The 17587-nt window shown below is 35.3% G+C and overlaps 1 protein-coding gene and 1 pseudogene across 1 annotated transcript; both read left to right on the forward strand.

Annotated features, from left to right (window-relative positions):
* The first annotated feature begins 11323 nt into the window (after window positions 1-11323).
* LOC146898015 (putative F-box protein At1g32420) lies at window positions 11324-12695 on the forward strand. Its single transcript, XM_085731621.1, has one exon. It carries the CDS (start codon window positions 11353-11355, stop codon window positions 12595-12597), a length of 1245 nt encoding a protein of 414 aa, XP_085587747.1. The 5' UTR covers window positions 11324-11352; the 3' UTR covers window positions 12598-12695.
* A 3373-nt stretch (window positions 12696-16068) lies between these two features.
* LOC146898016 (putative F-box protein At1g32420) lies at window positions 16069-17353 on the forward strand (annotated as a pseudogene).
* Window positions 17354-17587: the final 234 nt, after the last annotated feature.

A 17587-nucleotide genomic window follows, 5' to 3' on the forward strand; every position in this document is an offset into this window, starting at 1 on the left:
ATTTTTAAGTTCTTGGTTCATAATGTCTGGCCAAAAAGCCATGTCACCACAACTCCAAAGAAAGTGATGCCTCCTCTGATCTGGCATATTTGCAAAGGAAGGGCAGTGGATGTGGCTGCAATTATTTCAAGAGAGCTGAAGCATGTAGCTCTCGGTGGTGTAGCAGGACCAGAGACTAGACTCGCTTTTCCGGGCTTTATTATGGGTTTACTTAGGCATCATCAGGTACCCGTCACCGAGCCTTTTTCAGAAGAGCTTGTATCTCCCATTGATGACAAGTACATTCGGGGTTACATTTCTAGAGCACTTTCTAAGGGTGCTGCTTCTTCTTCTCAAGTACCCCAACCTGAGGATGTACCCCAACCTGAGGACTTTCCAGAGCATGAAGATCCTCACCAGACTATGCCACCACCTCAGCAGCCCGGCACTTTTGATTTTTCTTCTTTTCAGGCATACATGGCTCAGTATGAGCAGCGAGCAGTTGAGAGAGCTCAGGCACAGCAGCAGCAAGCCTTTCAGTTAGCTCAGGCACAGGAACTGAGAGAGAATCACATAATGGATCAGCAGGCTGCTATCTTCCGCAGCAACCAGGGCATCTACGCGCATCTTTACGATGCTCACATGGACCCTGGGTGTTTCATGTTCACTCCAGCACAGTACTATGACTCTTGCATGTGGCCTGGGGACAGGCCAATTTACCCAGGAGGGGGCAGTGGAGCAGGACCATCTCACACCCAGGAGAGGACTGCTAGCTTGCATGGTGCTCATGATCCAGATAGGACTGCTAGCTTGCATGGTGCTCATGATCCAGAGAGGACAGCCAGTGTCCATCTGTCTCAGGATGATATGGATGATGATGCGGCACACTGACCGCATTCTTTTGATGTTTATTTTACTTTGACTTCTGCTTTGACTTTTTAGTTTATGTTTTTATTTTTATACTGGAACAATTTATTGCTTTTGAATTTATACTTTTTGAGCACGGTTTTGGGTGTTCAATACTTTGGTTTAATTTTAATTTCGTTTTGGGTTAAAATAGCTTAGCTTGTTGTTTGGTTTTTAACTTATTGCTTTGGATGAAATTTTTGATTAATCTTGCTTGTGTTTCGTTAAAAGAAAAATTGCTCATGAACATCAAAGTTTAAAGTGCTCCATGGAGCCAATTATTGAGCAAAAGCAGGTGAGTGATAATGATATGAATTGTGAGAAAGCGCAATGTCAAGGTATTGGTTTCCTGTTATTCTAGGTGTTACTATGAATGTGAAATTTGTACTGTGCACAAATTATAGATCATTTAAGTCATTTCATAAACATGAATATCTTTGAACCACTTAGTACTTAACCTAAATGTGAGGTAGCTTCAATCTGTTGTATATATGCTGGAGACCGATAATCATCGTCTAACTTGTTTTAGTTATGTTAAATCTGATAATTATTTTGAACTGTTTGAAAGCATGGAAAGGATCAAGGCACTTTTTGAATCGAGAGTAACCTACTTGACCACATAAAGCCTACCTGTGAGAAGAGTGAGTATCTGATACCCCAATCTGAGCTAAATGAATCAAGTCCTCAAACATGAACTGTCAATATTCATAAGCACAATGCTTGTTGAATTTGCCTGAAATTTTTCTCAAATCCAGTTCATGGTTGAATTTTATAGGACTTTGATAATGTTACTTTGTTGAATCCTTAACCTTTTTGTACTTTGTCCCTTGCCTTAGGATAGGGGAACATTCAATTAGAGTTTGGTTGTATTCAAGTTGGGGAGAGAAAGGAGGCATTATATGTTAAGTTCTGGTGAAGTTGTAAAATAACCTGACAACATTGAATCAAAGAAAAAGTTGTACATTGGAAAAAGAAAAGAAAAGAAAAGAAAAAGAAGAAAAAGAAAGAAAAATCAAAAATAGAATAAGTTGTCAAGGTTATTGTTTTGATTGTTAATCACCAAAGGTTTTAATTCTTGGTAGGGAAGTATATGGATTTCCAGTTGTGATACAAAAAAAAATGTTCCTCTTTGATAGGCTTTCTGATCAATTGCCCCACATATGACATTTCTTTTGTAGCCCGGCCAAGTTATAACCCTTGCAAGACCTTTTGATCCATGCTTTTATGCTTTTTGAGACGATATTTGGATGGACACCTAACTTAAATAGGATGTTAGCATGATTGTTGGATGTGTGTTCATTACCTCAGTCATTGTTATCATTATATTGCATTTACTTTCAAAGAAGTGTGTTAGGTGTGGTTCATAGATAGATATGTTTATACTTTGAAGTTTATGATGTGTATTTTGTGCTTAGGACTTGTTTCACATTTATAGCTGTGCTAGGAATAATGGAGAACTTCATGCTTGCCGGTGCTTTCACATTTGAATCACCACTTGAAGATTTTTATTTGATTTGAATTGTTTGGTATTGTGCTAGAAAGCTTGTCCAAAGCCTTGTTAGTTTCCTTTTGATTCTTTTGTTTGAGGACAAACAAAAAGCTAAGTTGGGGAGAGTTTGATAAGTGCTCAAAAGTAATATATTTCATGTGTTAAAAGAGGCATTTTTAGTGACTTGTTATGCAAGTTATCTACGGAAAAGCAACCAATTGTTGTAATTATACCATTTATGCTTTATATGCCTAATTCTACCCAATTTATGCAGGAAATGACAAGCAAGGACCAAAACTCAAGTTGTGTGAACCAAGCAAATCTCGCTTACGCGAGGTCATCTCGCTTAAGCGAGATTCCTCCAGGGAGAAGCTCAACCTTCGCTTGCATCTCGCTTCCAGGGTCGCTTGTGGATTTTGGCATCTCGCTTACGCGAGTTAATCTCGCTTACGCGAGATTTCTCCAGGGAACAATTGTAAATCTCGCTCCCATCTCGCTTCCAAGTCGCTTAAGCAGGATTCCAAGGCGGTTTAAGTTTCAAGCAACCTCGCTTACGCGAGGTATAACTCGCTTGAGCGAGATGCAACTTCATCAAGGAGCAGGGCTACGTGGCAGGATCTCATTGGCCATGGTTGGATATTTATGATTCTCGCTTGAGCGAGATGTATCTCGCTTAAGCGAGATTACACGTTTTCAGCCCATTTAAATACAAGTTTTCCCTTTCTCTAGGACTATTCACTATTCCATTGAAACATTTTACACATTTCTAGAGAGAGGTTAGAGCTATTTCATAGAGAGAAACACAAAGCAAGTGATTAAGGAGTAGATTCAACCCTAGATTCATTGAGACATCAAGGATCTTGGCATGGAATCTTCATCTTTCCTTCCTTCCTTGCATTAGTTTACATGTCTATATGTAACTAACCTTCTTTGTAGTATTGAGGTAACAATCAAGCTATTATGTAATCTTTTGATCTTTTAATATATATGGTTCTAGCTATATGATTCAATATTGTTGTTATTCTTGCTTTTAATGCGTTCAAAGAGATTCAAGATGATTTGGACACAAACCCTTGAATCTAGACCTAGAATAACAATCTATCTTATGTTATATCATTCTTGACAAGTTTGTAAACCTTTGATAATTACTTTTAATCAAGATTTTAATGCTTTCGGATATTTAATCAGGCTGGACACGGTCGATTAAGTCATCCGATCGACTTTGTTATCGTTTAAGGAATTTGGACACGAATGTTTAAACGATAACCTAGAAATAACGATGTCGCTTTGGACACGAAGGATATTGTAGAAATGATTGTAATAATATTGGTTATAAAGCTAGAGTCTGTTAATCGATCGAGAGATTGCTGCTGTTATGCTTGCTCGTTATCTTATACCGCAAGCGAAATAGTTCGATCCCCTCTCGTTTTTACTTTAGTGTCAAATATGGATATAGTGTTACAAACAAACAAATTATATCCAAACCCTTAATGTGAACGATTGTGTAAATGCTTATGATTAAACGTAACTCCCTGTGGAAACGATCCTATATATGCTCACGTGTACATAGTTATATGACGTGTAGGAAAAATCTTACATCACATATCACCGCAAGCACTTACGGGCCAATTCTCACCACAAGTCCTCAAATTCAGAGGTCTCCTTCATGGCCTGGCCGTAACAGTTCTCGTTGACACCGGCAGTACACACAACATTCTACAGCCCCGTATTGCCTCACATCTTCAACTGACCGCAACCTCAATCCCTAGTTTCTCCGTTATGGTTGGGAATGGTTCGCACATTCAATGCTCAGGACTGATCCCTGATGTTGATATACACCTCCAACACAATCTTTTCCATATTCCTTTCTATTTAATCCCTATCCAAGGTGCGGACGTTGTTCTTGGTATGGCATGGTTACGAACACTTGGACCCATCTTGGCAGACTTTTCCATCCCATCAATCTCCTTTACCCATGAACAAAGAACTGTCACCCTACGCGGTGACCCTCGGACCTTACCCCAACCATCAACTTACAACCAATTTTGCCACTTAATCCATACCGACTCTATTGCTTCTATGCACCTACTCTCATATACCCCAACCCCTAACCACCCCGCTAACAACCCTCCAAGCCCAAACCTTGCCCAACATTCCCTAAAGGACCCCACCGACCCCCAAATCCTCAAATTACTACAAACCTACCCCACTATTTTTGACACACCCCATGGCCTTCCCCCAAACCGTTCACATGATCATTCCATTCCGCTGGAACCAAACACTGCACCCATAAACGTGAAACCCTATCGTTATCCACACTCCTAAAAGGATGCCATGACCGTTATCATTAATGATATGCTCAAAGAGGGTATCATCAAACCAAGCAACAGCCCCTACTCTTCCCCTGTTTTACTTGTTCAAAAAAAAGATGGTTCATGGAGATTTTGTGTGGATTACCGCGCATTAAACGATGTCACAGTTAAAGACCGATTCCCTATACCTACCATTGATGAGCTCTTAGATGAGTTAGGATCAGCCACTGTTTTTAGCAAAATTGATTTACGTTCTGGTTATCATCAAATTAGAGTTGTGCAGGAAGATACGCATAAAACAGCATTTCGGACGTTTGACGGACATTATGAGTTTCTAGTTATGCCATTCGGCCTATCTAATGCTCCCTCAACGTTCCAATCCGCTATGAATGATTTGTTTCGACCGTTCCTTCGCCGGTTTGTTTTAGTTTTTTTCGATGACATACTCATTTATAGCCGTAACATGACAGATCATTTGCATCATTTAAAGTTGGTTTTAGATTTACTTGCTTCTAACCAATTTTTTGCTAAATTATCAAACTGTGTGTTTGGTGTTCACAAGGTTGATTATTTAGGTCATGTTATCTCTTCTGATGGTGTCACACCGGACCCGGAGAAAATCCAAGCTATCCTAGACTGGCCGGCGCCACGTAATCTCACAGCTCTCCGCGGATTTCTCGGTCTCACCGGTTTTTACCGCCGTTTTGTGCATCACTATGCTACTCTAGCCGCTCCACTCACAGATTTACTTCGTTCTAACAAATATACATGAAGTTCAGCAGCTGAATCAGCTTTTACAACACTAAAAAAAGCAATGACAACAACACCAGTATTAACTCTCCCGGATTTCTCTCAGCTCTTCATCCTTGAAACGGATGCTTCCTCTGTTGCCATTGGCGAGGTTTTATCTCAAAATGGTCATCCACTTGCATTCTTCAGCAGAAAGATGTGCAGCCGGATGCAATCTGCTTCTGTTTACGTCCGCGAGATGTTCGCCATCACTGAATCTGTAAAAAAGTGGCGTCAGTATCTGATCGGGAGACACTTCCATATTTACACGGATCAAAAAAGCCTTAGAAATCTGTTGGTTCAAACTATTCAAACACCCGAACAACAAAAATGGGCTTCTAAATTGCAAGGATTTAGTTTTGATATATTCTACAAACCTGGCAAATCGAATCTAGTTGCAGATGCTCTCAACCGTAAGGATGCCTCATCAGAACCGGCTCTGCTCTCCCTCTCTTCTGCAGTTCCATCACTCATAGCAAGACTTCAGCACTACTACACCACCAATCCAGAAGGCCAGCAGCTCATTCACAAAATCAGCACTGAGGAAAACACTTCCCCACATTACAACATTAAAGATCAGCTGCTCTATTTCAAAAATAGACTTTTTGTACCTGATATCCCTGATCTCCGCCGTGCCATCATATCTGAATACCACACCACCCCTCTTGCCGGTCATTCTGGACTTCAACCAACATTGGCTCGCTTGGCAGCCTCCTTTCTCTGGCCTGGAATTTATAAGGATGTGAAAGCCTTCATCATCACCTGCGCATCCTGCCAACACAACAAATACATTCCACAACGTAAGCAAGGCTTATTACAACCCTTGAAAATACCAGAAAAGGTATGGGAGGACTTATCAATGGATTTTATCACGCACCTTCCTTCTTCTTACGGCCACACGGTGATATGGGTCATTTGCGACCGTCTGACAAAATTTGTTCACTTTGTTGGCCTTCCTACCAAGTTCACTGCCCAGAATCTGGCCTCCAGATTTGCAACAGAAATCAGTCGGCTTCATGGAACACCACAAACTATTGTGTCCGACAGAGACCCCTTGTTTTTGAGCAACTTTTGGAAAGAGCTCTTTCGCCTCCAAGGCACCTCCCTCAAGTACAGCACAGCGTACCACCCTGAAACAGATGGCCAAACGGAGGTAGTCAATCGCACATTAGAGACGTATCTGAGATGTTTCACTAGTGACTATCCAAACAAATGGTTCAAATACTTACACTTAGCTGAGTACTGGCACAACACAACCCATCACTCAGCCATCAATATGACGCCATTTGAAGCTCTCTATGGATGCCAACCTCCAGCTCTCCTTGACTATGCAACAGGAGCCTCCTCTCTTTCATCAGTCAATACCACCCTAACTCAACGACAAGTGATTTTAGACACTCTACAAGAAAACCTACGCAAAAGCAGAAAGAAAATGGAACATCAGGCCAACAAGAAGCGTAGGGATTGTACTTACAACGTCGGTGATATGGTGCTCCTCCGCCTTCAGCCATACAGACAAACCTCCGTCACCCACCGTAGCTCTCAGAAACTGGCCAAACATTTTTTTGGCCCATTTCCAATCCTTCGCCGCATCGGAACAGTAGCTTATGAGCTTCAACTACCTCCAAACTCGCGCATCCATCCAGTATTCCATGTATCTCAGCTGCGGCCGTACAACACCAACCCTGTTGAACAACCTCAAACCACCATACCACTAGGATTGGAATCAGACATCGTGGATCTAGAAGGTGAAACCCCACCTTCCATGTCTGATGAGGAACGAGAGAAGGAAACAACCCAGAGGGACAACTCAGTTAGGATGGAAGAAGAACAAGAGAGCGTACAACAAAGACTTGAGGACACGCAGAGATCTGCACAAGACACACCACCAGGAACTCAGCTTAAGGAGAAGAAAGAGCAGGATATTTTCTTAAAGAAGAAAGAGAAAAGTGTTATGAATAATGTAACTTACCACAAGTCTAAAGACTTCCCACAACAGAGTCTTGAACCTACCGTCCAGATTGACCAATTGACTCCTAACATGTGTCCTCCCAGCTCTTTGTCCCACCCCACTCAGCTAGACACGTCACCCGCTACAGAGCCCCAGAGACTAGCTTCAAAGACACACTCTCCACCCTCCGATTCAACTACTACTCTAGATCTACCATCTCAGCCTTTGGTTTCCACTTCCAACTCCAATCTCATTAACACAAACCTTGAGGACAAGGTTTTCATTGGACCGGATAGTATTGTTAGCAAGCTGGGTCCCACCAAGCTAAAGAGAGAATCGTTGAAGCCATTTTGGCTAAAGGATTTTGTCTCCAAATAATTTTTATCTCTTTTATTAAAAATATTATGTCAAGTCTTTGTAGTTTCCTTCAAGTGACCTACGGCCCATTAGTATTAGGCCCAACAAGGGGTCATAACCCTAGCTATATATAAGCTTGTAAGCTGCCTCTTTAGAGGTCATGAATGAAGTGAATTTTATTTTATTTCCTTTCCTTTACTGTTTTATGTTGTTATTCTTCCTGCAACTTTCTCTACGTTTGATTGATAACCAAGAACCTAGTATCAAGTACTAACCTTATTATCATCTGTTGCAGCAGCAGCCATGAATTGAAATATTGCAGAGCACTACTCACTCGCTCTAAAAAGGAGAAAAGAAGAACCTAAACAAAAAATCAGTTGGAAGATTTTTTAATTGTTTTTACGGACCGTGGCCTTTTAGTGGGTAATTGCTAATCCTTTTTCCTGTTATATTCATCTCTCTTCTCTTCTTCTCAAATTTTAGCGGTCATCACCACCTTTTGTATAGTGAATGGTGATTTAGGGTCAATTTTAACCAAAAAAAATAAATCACATCTTCAAATTATTTTACCTTCTTTTTTAGTTAAATAGATGATTAGTTAAATAGATGATTTTTCACATTTTTTCCGTCTTTGTTTCGTTTGTTTGAGTGACTTCGTCGTCCTTACACGATTCTGTTTATTTTGATTCTTCGTCTTCGTCTTAGTACGGTGATTATTTTATTCAGGTTGAAAGATTAACTTTAAGTGTGCTAATCAATTGCTTTGTCGTCGTTAACATTGCTGATCTTGAGACATAGTATTTCGGAGACTTGAATGTAGTCATATTTGTTGGCATATATACTCTACCGTTTTATGCTATTAACATCGATTTTCCATTCTTTTATTTTTTAGCGACTTTGAATTTGTATTGTATCAATGTACTTAATCAATTTTATTTATTTTTAAACATAATATATCACAAGTTTTTACATCTCTTCAAGTAAATATGGTTGTTCATAGCTTAGTTAAGGTGACCTATTCTAGTGATGGTCGATAAGTTTTTGATTTGGTCCCCTCTTGTAGGAAAATATGGCTGTTCATAGCTTAGTTAAGGTGACCTACTCTAGAAGTTTTTGTTTTGGTCCCCTCTTCTAGGTGTTATTTAATTATTATTTTTTTTTTGTCAAATTTTTTTTTTGTGGTGGCCGGGATTTGAACCCCGGACCTTGCATATTTTTATACATTGTCCATACCAACTGAGCTAAGCTCACGAGGACTGTCAATTTTTATTTTTAAACATTGAAGTTGTACTAGTTGAGGCAAAATTAAATAATAAAAATTTCAAAACGTAAGTCATAAATTAATCATATTTTTGTCTTTCAAAATATCGGAGATTCCTAAAACTAATTGACACTTCAATAGCCTTATAATTACTATCCAGGCGTCTTTATGATTTAAAATATTTATATTTTTTTATTTTATAATTTTTAAGCATATCTAAAACATAATATATATATATATATATATATATATATATATATATATATATATATATGTATATATATATATATATAAACATCACTCAGTATATATGTACTCAAAAGTATAGACTAGATACATCACTTACACGATGAACCTAAAAAGTCAACTTTTTCTTATAATAAGGACCGGAGGGAGTAATCGTTTAACAACTTATGTTTTTTACCTTTGTGCCACCTATCCTCTAAAATCCACTTCTTTGATCGCCAAGATGTAGCCTTTCAGGTTGGTAGTGTAACGAGCAGCGACGAAGTTAACATAATTTTTACGAGGAGCCCAAATATAAAGAAGAAATAAAATATATTTTTAAAACTAATATATTAAACTTAATCAATACGTAAAATAAATTCACAATATTTTTTACTTATATTTAAAGAAACGAAAGCAAATAAAATAAAATCTAACAATAATTGTTTACAAAATTTGAGCTCTATGAAGTTTTAAGAAGTCAAATTTATCTATAATTGTCAAAAAAATAAATAAATTATCAATATTTTATTAATGTTATTCCTCTTTGAACCAACAAAATTGTTTGAAATAATGATGGACGAAGAAAATGCTAGAGAGAGAGAGAGAGAGAGAGAGAGAGAGAGAGAGAATTAAAATAATTGTTACCTCTGTTATTTGTATTTAAAATTAAAATAAATAATTAAGGGTATTTTTGGAAAGAAAAGTCCAACCCAAAAGTGTGCTGAAAGGGGTAGTTATCTTTATATATTTTTTTAGATAAGGCCAAGAGAAAGGCTGGGTATCTGGGAGAATCTGAAGCATCCCAACTAGGTTGGAACCCAACAGATTCCGCCATCCTCTACCGCCTTTCCCATACATAAATATTATTTTAAAAAAAAGGAAAAAAATTTAAATGGTGGACGAGGGCGGGTTCTGAGTGAAGTTCTCTGTAAAGTCTGTAAGTCCTTTTTTTTTTGTGACTTGGAAACAACCTCTATAAATGGTGTTTCGGTCTCTGCTGCCTTTGCCAACCAAGTCTGCATAAAGTTTAATTATTTCTGTAGCACCGGATCAATCTTAGCATTATCCGGGGCCACAATGCTATTGATATCAAGATGTGTATTTTTTACGGGAGATAAAACAGACATATAATTTCCCTCCAGATTATTATCAATTAGCTCATCGGAAACATTCTCAAGAGGCATACTAAAATTTTTCTTTTGGAGTACAAGAATATGAGAAGTGGAAATTACCATAGGAGTCAGTAAAACTGCGGGCACAACCTCTGATATGATAGTTTTCTTTATATATAGATATATATTTTAAAATTACTTTGATTATATTCAATTAATATCTTTATTACTTTATCTTTTTTTTTTTGGGTACAATTACTTTATCATTTTATATTGCTTTAATAATCAATATTTTCGATACAAACTTTAAACGTGAACTTTTAGTAAAATAATATAGTAAAAATGTATCTTTCAAAAAATAAAGTCAAACAGTAATTAATAATCAAGAAAAATAATCTTCCCAAAAAGTTAAGAAAATAAATGAAAAGATATTATGAATTTATAAAGATAAAATCAAATAAATTTTTTTTTCAAAATAAAAAATCAAATATTTTTACAATATCTTGTCAAATAAGTAAAATAGTAACTAAGAATATAATTGACCTTAAAAAAAATCAAAAATATAATTGTGTCAATGAAAATTAAGAAATACAATTAGGATTTAGGAGGATAAATTTAATTTATATGAACTTTTAGTGTGATTCGAAATGACATAATAATATGATTAGATCAAGTACACGTGTTAAACAATTTTACATTATCACCGTTGAACAATTAATCCTAGAAAAGATATGATATATTATGAAATAGAAAATTCATTTAGATTTTAACATTTATACACATGAAAAGATTTCTTTACTTAGTTGATAAGAAAAAAAAATGTTTTTTTTATTTAACAAAAAAACATTTCTTATCAACTAAGTAAAGAAATCTTTCAATGTGTATAAATGATTTGAATTGTTTTTAATAACCCCAATCCAACAAGCATAGAGATCTCTCTGTCACTCGTCATAGAGATTTTATAATTCATGGCTGCTGCAACATCTAAGTTGGTATGCACTGCTTACATTCCTAACGACCTTGCTTTGTCTATTCTTTCCAAATTGCCTCTCAAATCACTCAAACGATTCACATGTGTTAAAAAATCATTTTCCCTTTTATTTCAAAGCCCTGATTTTATGAACATGTTTCGCACCAATTTCATATCTAAACACAACGAGGACAGTGAAAACACACGTCTCATCCTAAAGGAAAAGACACAAATGATTCCCTTTCCCTACACCTTCTGCACATTTTCTGGTGAGAAGTTGGAGGATGGGGAGAGATTAGACTGTCCACCTCCATTTCATGAAGATGACTTAAATATTGGGATTTTAGGTTTTGCTAGTGTTAATGGCACTCTTTGTCTGTACCAAGGCAATTACCATGACACAAAAATTGTGTTGTGGAATCCTGCTACCACAGAATTTAAGGTTGTTCCGCCTAGCTTTCAACCGTATGACAACATTGAGTTTAAGATACATCCTTGTGCATTTGGTTATGATCGTGTTAGACATGACTATAAATTGATCCGGGTTGCGTCTTACCCCTTAGACTTTGAAGGTAATTGGGTTGAAGTACCTGATAAGGATAGCTATTTGTGGGATGAGGATTATGATCACATTGATTGGGATAGACAATTAGTAAAGATGAATGACCCTTTCTGGGAGATATATAGCCTCAAAAGTAACTCTTGGAGGAAAATTGATCGCATTGAGATGGATTCTAATTGGGCACATAGCCATCCGGTGAACTTGAATGAATTTTGCCATTGGTTAGGCCCATCTTATGATATTGTGTCATTTGACTTTATCAATGAGATATTCATTGCCACAACCTTACCCTCGGTTGGCTATAAAAGGTCTAGAAAAAGTGAATTAATTTCTTCGAAATGTAGACTCGAGCTGGAGACGTACTTGGTAGGGATAAATGGGTCTATTGCTTACATTTCCAATATTGTGGTGACAGGATCTTATCACATATGGATTTTGGGTGAACTCGGTGTTAAAGAATCGTGGATTAAACTCTTTGTTGTTGATGCACCTTGCAGAATGCATCCTTTTGGGGTAGGCATAAAGAGCTTTATGTTCTTCATAAAACATGATGACGGGATAGCTTGGTATGATTTAAGTACTCAAAGGACTGAGGAGATCAAAGTTAAAGGAGAGTCTGTTGGGTGGGATATTATAGTTTATAAGGAAAACCTTCTTTCTTTTGAAGGAATTAATATTTAATGTATTGGTAGTTTAATTTTCATTTGATTTTACCCTGCAATGATTTTATAAATAAACCAAAATACGAGCTTATGAAATATCATAACTTAGAATTCTCATTCGTTGATTGCATAGGCCTGCTAAATATATATTATTGAAGGGGATTAAAGAATAATATTAGTGAAGGCTTATAGTTTCTTGAATGCTCTAATTGGTAAATATGAAGCTGGTTTTTTTCAATTCAAAAACAAAACTAAATGGAATTTATTTTCTGAGAGCTAGTTAGGATAGATTAAACATAAAATCAAAATGAAAGACAAATAAAAATAATTTAGTGTTGAAGTGATGGAATCACACATTTCTTATTTAAATAGTAATTATACAAACATTATATTAGAAATAAGAAGTTCATTTCTGCACAATTTAGAAATTGCTTTATGGTATTGCCAAAGCAATTTGTTCAAAGGGAATAATAATTATGATCAGTTGAATGAACCAAAGAATCGATTTTCCAAGGGACAACGCTTTACCTCTCCGATTTGCATTAACAGTTTCATTCTATGAAATAAGGTGTGAAGACTATTACCAAATTTAAATCCAACTTCAAATGGTTTTTCAAATCAGTATTAAAGATCTCAATTAATTATGTAGATCTCATGTTTTCCTCGAATGTTTTCCGAACATAAGTCCATGCCCAGTTTTCTTTCAATTGAAAAATCATATGCAACCAAGAACCGTCCAAAACATTATGCTCAACAAGTAGAAGAAGGTATTTTGTATCTGTTCTAGTTCAATTAATCTTTCCTCCTTTGTTCCGTAAACATCCTAAAAGAGGTGTTTTTTTTTTTTTTTTTTTTTTTTTTTTATGGTTTCAGTTAGTGTTTTAACTTTTTTTTTTTGTCAGGTAGGCTAGTGGCTAGAATTTATAAGGTGAATAAGTGGGGTGTACGGGGTTCAAACCCCGACCCCTACATATAATAATGCATTGTCCTATCAACTGAGCTATGCTCACGAGACGTTAGTGTTTTAACTTTCTTGTTTAATATTTTCAATTATTGAAATTAAGTGTTAAATAAAAAAAAGCCAGCTGGAATAAAATTAAATAAAATAAAAATGAATTAAAAAAGACAAGACATCGCGACACTTCTTCAAATTTGCACAGTAAGATGTACGAAGGTCTAAGACGAAAGAATCTTCAAATAACAAGGGAAAATCTACAACTTATCTTCTTACGGTTAAACCAAAACTCATTCAAATGGTAGGGGAATAAATATTATTTAACCTTTTCTCGAAAAAAAAATATTATTTAACCCGAATAAAAAATTAGTTGGTAGAGAGGGGAGGCTCTACGAAAAATAGTGAGTCGGGTTCTATAGATGAAAACCAATCAACCCGTAAAATAAAATGATCTCTGTGTGTGTGTATATATATATAATTTTTTTTATTACTTACATCAATAACATAATTTAAAATATATTTCATTAATTTGATTATATACATCTTTATTACTTTATCTTTTTTTTTTGTACAATTACTTTATCTTTTTATCTTGCTTACATAATCAATTTTTTCGGTACAAACTTTAATAATGAACTTTTAGTAAAATAATATAGTAAAAATATATCTTTCAAAAAATAAAGTCAAACAGTAATTAAAAATCAAGAAAAACAATCTTCCCAAAAAGTTAATAATATAAATGAAAAGATACTATGATTTTATAAAGATAAAATCAAATATTTTTACAATATCTTGTAAAATAAGTAAAATAATAACTAAGAATATAATTGTCCGAAAAAAATTAAAAATATAATTGTGTCAAAGAAAATTAAGAAATACAATTGGGATTTAGAGGATAAATTTAATTTATAAGAACTTTTAGTGTGATTCGAAATGGCATAATAATATGATTAGATCAAATACGCATGTTAAACAGTTTTACACTATCACCGTTGAACAATTAATCCTAGAAAAGATATGATATATTACGAAATAGAAAATTCTTTTAGAGTTTAAGATTTATACACATGAAAAGATTTCTTTACTTATCAAAAACACATTTCTTATCAACTATCAAAGCATGACTACATAAGATGTCATGTGTCTCGAATTTACAATAAACACAATAAACCTTTTGTTTCGTAGGATTTCCAATAGCTTTTATATGAGCTTTTAGTGTGATTTGAAATGACATAATAATATGATTAAATCAAATACATGTATCAAACAATTTTACACTATCACCGCAGAACAATTAATCCTAGAAAAGATATGATATATTAAGAAATATAAAATTCATTTAGATTTTAAAATTCCTTATCAACTAAGTAAAGAAATATTTTCTGGTTTATGAATGATATGCAATTGCAATTTATCTAATTTCTTATCAACTAAGTAAACTAATCTTTTATAGTTTATAAATGATTTGCAATTCATCTAATAACCCCAATCCAACAAGCATAGAAACCTTTCTATCCCTCGTCATCGAGAGATTTTAATTCATGGCTGCTGCCAGTGGCGTTGCCAGGACCTTAGACTAGGGGGTTCAATTTTATTTTATTTTATTTTTTTGCAATAACAACAACAACAAGAACAACAAAAATATTAGTGTCTAGACGAATCAAAGTTAAATGTTTCTATTAGTTTAACAATTATAAATAACTAACAATATTTTATCATTGCATACATATTAAGAAAATTGTACAAAATAATGGAGAGAAAATAAGATTTTTACTAAAGTATTGGTGTATTATCATCATAAATATAAAGTAAAAGATGTTGAATTGAGAGTGATGAAAGTTATATTCATTAGAGAGTAAAGTTAAAAAAATAATGTTGTATTGAAAATTAAAAAAATTAGTTATTTTGGAACAAATTTTCTTAGCAAAAAGGTCATTTATTTTGGGGCGGAAGGAGTATATCATCAATGGGAGATCTTGTCCAAAATATTGAGAGGAGCAGAAAATATTAACTAAAATATTAAAATTAAAATTCATAAAAATCATATATAATTTGATCAAAAAAATATCACCACAACAACTCTAACACAAAACTAAAGCTCCAAATATACTATCTATCAACTAGATAGCCTATCTTAACCTTAGAAAATTAAAACTAGCCTACTAATGCTTGCATGTGTGAATTTCGGAGTACCAATAAGAGACTACGTGTGTTAAATAAAATTGTATGAAGAGTATTTTAGTAATGTCTTACACAGAAAAACATTGGAATTTCCTAATTCCTATTGCACGACACCTAACATTAAATTACCACTTTTCAATTCATAACGTGTAAGGGATGAATAACATTGCACTTTTATTGGCAACGTGGAAAATGAAAACAATAGCAAGCAACTAATCTGTGAGAGAGAGTTTCAGACGGTGCAAAAGATTTATTTCAGGGGGTTCAACTGTAATTTTATATAAGAAGGTTAGTGCAAATTTTTAAATCTCAGGGTGTTCAGCTGAACCCCCTCAGCTCTACATGGCTCCGCCCATGGCTGCTGCAACACATAAGCTGGCAAGTACTGCTTACATTCCTAACGACCTTGCTTTCTCTATTCTTTCCAAATTGCCTCTTAAATCCCTCAAACGATTCACATGTGTTAACAAATCATTTTCCCTTTTATTTCAAAGCCTCGATTTTATGAACATGATTCACACCAATTTCATATCCAAACACAACGAGGACGGTGAAAACACACGTCTCATCCTAAAGGAAAGGACACAAATGATTCCCTTTCCCTACACCTTCTGCACATTTTCTGGTGAGAAGCTAGAGAATGGGGAGAGATTAGATTGTCCACCTCCGTTTCACGAAGATGACTTGGGTATTGAGATTTTGGGTTTTGCTAGTGCTAATGGCATCCTTTGTCTCTGCCAAGGCATTTACCATGACACAAAAATTGTGTTGTGGAATCCTGCTACCACAGAATTTAAGGTTGTTCCGCCTAGCTTTCAACCGTATGACAACATTGAGTTTAAGATACCTCCTCTAGCATTTGGTTACGATCGTGTTAGACATGACTATAAATTGATCCGGATTGCGTATTACCCCTTAGACTTTGAAGGTAATTGGGTTCAAGTACCTGATAAGGATAACTATTTGTGGGATGAGGATTATGATCACACTGAGACAAGTAGTCGAGATGAATGACCCTTTCTAGGAGATATATAGCCTCAAAAGTAATTCTTGGAGGAAAATGGATGGCATTGACATGCGTTTTAATTGGCAACATAGCTATCTGGTGAACTTGAATGAATTTTGCCATTGGTTAGGTCCATCTGATGAGATTGTGTCATTTGACTTTATCAATGAGATATTCATTGCCACAACCTTACCATCTTATAGAAGGTACAGGGAAAGGGAATCATTTTGCCGGTTACCTAGATTCAGGCTGGAGAGGTACTTAGCAGGGATACATGGGTCTATTGCTTTCATCTCCAATATTGATGATTCAAGTTTTTATGACATATGGATTTTGGGTGAACTCGGTGTTAAAGAATCGTGGATTAAACTCTTTGTTGTTGATGCACCTTGCAGAATGCATCCTTTTGGGGTAGGCATACAGAGCTTTATATTCTTCATAAAAAATGACGAGGAAATAGTTTGGTATGATTTAAGCACCCAAAGGATCGAGGAGATCAAGGTTAAAGGTCAGTCAGCTGCTGGGTTGGAAATTATAGTTTATAAGAAAAACCTTCTTTCTTTTGAAGGAATTAATATTTAATGTATTGGTAGTTTAATTTTCATTTGATTTTACCCAGCAATGATTTTATAAATAATTTTTCATTTGATTTTACCCAGCAATGATTTTATAAATAATCTAAAATATGAGCTTATGAAATATCATAATTTAGAATTCTCATTCGTTGATTGCATAGGCCTGCCAAATATATATTATTGAAGGGGATTAAAGAATAAGAATAATATTTTTTTTTGTGGTGGCCGGGATTCGAACCCTAAACCTTGCATATATTATGCATTGTACATACCAACTAAACTAAGCTCTCGA

This window comes from Medicago sativa, chromosome 8 (assembly GCF_051527215.1).
Source record: "Medicago sativa cultivar Bolivia chromosome 8, Bolivia_mono, whole genome shotgun sequence".
Taxonomy (NCBI): Eukaryota; Viridiplantae; Streptophyta; class Magnoliopsida; order Fabales; family Fabaceae; genus Medicago; species Medicago sativa.

Coding starts and splice junctions, on each gene's coding strand:
- LOC146898015 (XM_085731621.1), top strand. CDS start 11,353: ATGGCTGCTGCAACATCTAAGTTGGTATGCACTGCTTACATTCCTAAC.